The sequence below is a fragment of the Centruroides vittatus genome, unplaced genomic scaffold (assembly GCF_030686945.1).
Source record: "Centruroides vittatus isolate TY-2023 unplaced genomic scaffold, ASM3068694v2 contig_2837, whole genome shotgun sequence".
Lineage (NCBI taxonomy): Eukaryota > Metazoa > Arthropoda > Arachnida > Scorpiones > Buthidae > Centruroides > Centruroides vittatus.
The window spans coordinates 157,351-161,465 of record NW_027121807.1 but is presented as its reverse complement, the minus strand read 5'-3'; the positions used below and the strand labels follow the sequence as shown (position 1 = coordinate 161,465).

The 4,115-nt window shown below is 32.3% G+C and overlaps 1 protein-coding gene across 1 annotated transcript; it reads left to right on the top strand.

The window, feature by feature from the left end:
- The first annotated feature begins 1,393 nt into the window (after positions 1 to 1,393).
- LOC136972217 (piggyBac transposable element-derived protein 4-like) lies at positions 1,394 to 2,659 on the top strand. Its single transcript, XM_067266774.1, has one exon. The coding sequence runs from the start codon at positions 1,394 to 1,396 to the stop codon at positions 2,657 to 2,659; it is 1,266 nt and encodes a 421-aa protein (XP_067122875.1).
- The last annotated feature ends 1,456 nt before the right edge of the window (positions 2,660 to 4,115 follow it).

The window sequence follows — 4,115 nt, the reverse complement described above, 5'->3', positions numbered from 1 at the left end:
CGAACGGGTCTGACATACCCGGCGCGAACTTTAGTTAAAATTTTTTAATATTGAATATTTTCCAAAAAATCTGAAAAAATTAATATTCTTCTAACTTTCTATCCCGATTAACATGCTGTTAAATATTTTTGAATAACAACGCTCATTTTTGAGAAAAAAAATACTTTGGGTCTGTCAGACCCATGCGACTCATGATGGGGGTAAAAAAAAACCGTTTAATTTGTCGCCGTTGCCGATAGCGAGTGTCGCAATAACTTTATCGCATTTAAGTTGTCGCGCGGTGTTTATTAAATCCTATCATATCGTTATTTATTTGTATATTTAAATTTTTGTTTTTTTTGTTATAATATTGTTTTTAAAAGTAATGTCTAATTACTTTTTAATTAATTTAATTATTTTTTATTCTTATCATATAATTTTTATTTATCACTTTTATAATTAATTTATGATTATTCCTCGTATATTGGGCGATGCAAGTTGGCTTTTTTCACTTTTACTAAGTAATCAGAAACTTGTGAAAACAGTCTAGCTATAAAATTTCAAAAAATGTCCTGCCCCCTCGGAAATGATCTTGGTAATCGAATTTACACAATCGCTATAAATTCTTTTGTTTTAATCGCGTTATAAGCTATAAATTGCTAATTAAATGTTCGACAGTGTTCAGATGAGTAAACATGTTTTTAAAATTGTTTAGCAATGAATATTTCCTGGAAACTCCATTTTCCTATAGTAAGTCTATGGAATATCTAGTTGTGAATTTTAGTATTATTTTAAATTTGTATTAAAAAAAAATTAAACACCGTAAACTGTAATATATTTACTGTACTGTAGTAATAAACCGGCTTTTATATCTGAATCGGTATCAATTTTCTTTTTTGATTATTTTTCACAATACAGTGTAATCTAAATAACACATGATTTGTTTACATTTGTTTATTCCTTTTTTTTTTATTTGTCGGGACGCTTTTCAGTACTTTGCCCTTCTTCTGTCAAGTTTATTTTGTTTAATGTATATTCTCATATACTTTAAACAAAATAAAGCCGTCAGAAGAGATCGGTGTGTCATTAAATCACTTTTATGGCGTTTTTAGTTCATTTCTGCTTCTGAGTTAGACTAGTACATTCAAGAAGACCTGTCGAGTAGTGAGAGGAGAATTCTGGTTTTAGTCGTTAGAACTCGTTTTCTGAAAATATCGGATAGCCTCAGTTCTAGACATGTTGAGACAGATATGCCAACTGAAACAGATTTGCAGGAGAGCAACCGAGTTAGCTCCTGATTGGTCGGCCAACAGATCTAAAAACTGTATATAAGGCAATGCCACCGTTGAAACTAGGAGAAACAAGCCTGGCCTAATAGACTATATTTGAGTGCCTTGTCTATAGTAAAGTAAAAATGTACGGAGATTTTATGATCGATTCAGAGATCGAGAATATAGTATATGAAGATGCTTCTTCGGAAGAAGAATGTGATTTTGTAGAAGTTAGATCTGAGAATACAGACACCGAGCAAGAGGAAAACGAAGATATATCAGAAGTAGGCTCACCTGCAGTTGCCTCATCATCACAAGTAGCAGCCTCGTCATCACAAACAGGTGAGCATTGTTTTTTCCTAGCTCGCGATGGAACCAGATGGAGTATGTGGGAATATCCTGCAACGAAGACAAGAAGAGAGAACTTGATTTATCTTATACCTGGTCCCATTGGAGAGGCTACAAACGCAAGGTCTATTTTTGAATGTTGGAATCTGTTCGTAACAGATGATATTTTAGATATCATAGTCATACACACAAATCAACAAATACAAAAAGTACAACCGCATTACGAAAGAGAACGTGATGCAAATACAACAGATCTGCAGGAAATAAAAGCACTAATCGGATTATTTTACCTTGCTGCGTATAAAAAGGTAAATCGCTGTCACGTTAACGAAATGTGGACAACGGACGGTACAGGATTCGAAATCGCAAGAACGGCCATGTCGGAGAGACGTTTTCGTTTTTTGTTAGCAAATCTCCGATTTGATGATAAACAGACGCGAGGTGAAAGACTAAAGTTTGATAAATTAGCAGCAGTCCGAACTTTTTTAGATGTATTTACGAATAATTGTATAAAGAATTACAATGTATCGGAATACTGTACCGTAGATGAGAAACTGGAAGGATTCAGAGGGCGGTGCGGATTCCGCCAGTATATACCAAGTAAACCAAATAAATACGGTATAAAAATATTCTTGCTAGTAGACAGTAAAACATTTTATACGCACAATTTAGAGGTTTACTGCGGAAAACAGCCCGATGGACCCTTCTCAGTATCGAATTCTGCGGACAGTGTAGTGAAAAGATTAACTAGGCCTATTGTTAACAGCGGCCGTAATATAACTACCGATAACTGGTTCACCAGTTTCAGTTTGGCTACAGATTTATTGCAAGACAGGTTAACGCTAGTTGGTACCATCAGAAAAAATAGAAAAGAAATTCCTGCAGAATTTTTAAATATAAAAAATAGAAAAGTAAACAGTAGTAAGTTTGCATTTACTAAAGCGATCACTTTGGTCTCCTATGTGCCGAAAAAAAGTAAAAATGTATTGCTTTTGTCGTCATTACATCATAGTGAAGAAATTGATCGGGAAAATTTTCTAAAGAAAATCGATTTTCTTTAAAAATTAGACTGAAATCGATTTGTTTTGAGATTTTATCAGAAACATATTACAGTTTACGACTGGTCAATTTAAATTAAAATACAAATTTAAAATAAAAATTAAATTTTAATTCGGCGATTGCAGTGGCGTAGCGTAGTGAGAGCGGCAAAATTTCACAATAAATAATAATATCTTGTAAAAATACCTAAATAAGAGGGCGGGGAAATTTTCCTCCGCCCCAGGCGGCTGACACCCACGCTACGTCACTGGGCGATTGTCTAACGTTTGTTTACATTATAACCTTGATTTACGTGGAGGGTAGTTCTAATCTCAGACAATTTTGAAACGATGCTTACACGTTCATACGAAATATAACAACTAGAAGTTAGCTAATTAGACCCTAAACATTAAGGAATTAGATATAAGAAAAATAATTACAACTACGCGACAATCATATCGCATAGCTATAATTATTCTATAATCTAATAATTCAGATTAATCTGATAAAAATACTTTTAATTATAATCTGCTTTTATTATTTATTCATTTTTCATCGCGGCACAACAAAACAAACCTGAAAAGTTAGCCCGATCTACATAAGTAATTATGAATGAAATCGCTGCGTTTGATCGCGTTGCGACTGTTTTGTCGCGCGATACACAAAGCGCGACAAAAAACTTTAAAACTAAATTAAGATAATACAAATTGTGAAAATTATAAAATTTTTGATAATTGCATTTTGATAACATTCAGATATTGATATGCATGCTTTTTTACAGTTTTATTGTGTGAATATTTTATATTATAAAAAAAACAAATTACAGAATCGACAACATGTCATTAATTGCCGAATTTTTGATGGGCCCCTCATTATTTTTTCGATCGATTCATTTCGTGCAGAGAAAACATTTATATCTAAACTATCAACAAAGAATTTTGATAAATTGAATAATATTTTGACCGATGTCAATTTTTGAATTAGGTGATCGAGTTAAGCCTAACACACGACTATATCACATTAAAAATTAAAAATAAAATTCATGTGTGAAAATCTAACAAAACTATCTGTTAAATCTTAAAGATGACATTCTAATGAGTAAAACAAAATAAAACAGTTGTCAATTAGTCGATTTTAAACCCAAAAATAAGCATTTTTTAATAGAGCCATAAAACAATTAACGTTTATTGACTCTCGCGAAAGGGGGTAACGCGAAATCTATTTAAAAAATTTTTAGCAGTAGTACTGAATTTCTACTGACTTCACACGAATGAGTGAACTTTCTTCCCCATTTGAAAAGAAACCCGATGATTATCGGTGAAACGTCAGATAACTTACAGCGAGTTGAAATTTGATATGTTTATTATTTTGTGATTTTTTCATCAAATTACGTAAAAATAAATATTGAAAAGACAATTTCGTCAATACAGAAGTAATTTATACTACTAGATAGAAAACAAAGCGTAGAATTTAACGAAA

Excerpts from the sequence above, each read along its gene's own strand:
- LOC136972217 (XM_067266774.1), top strand. The coding sequence starts at position 1,394 with ATGTACGGAGATTTTATGATCGATTCAGAGATCGAGAATATAGTATAT.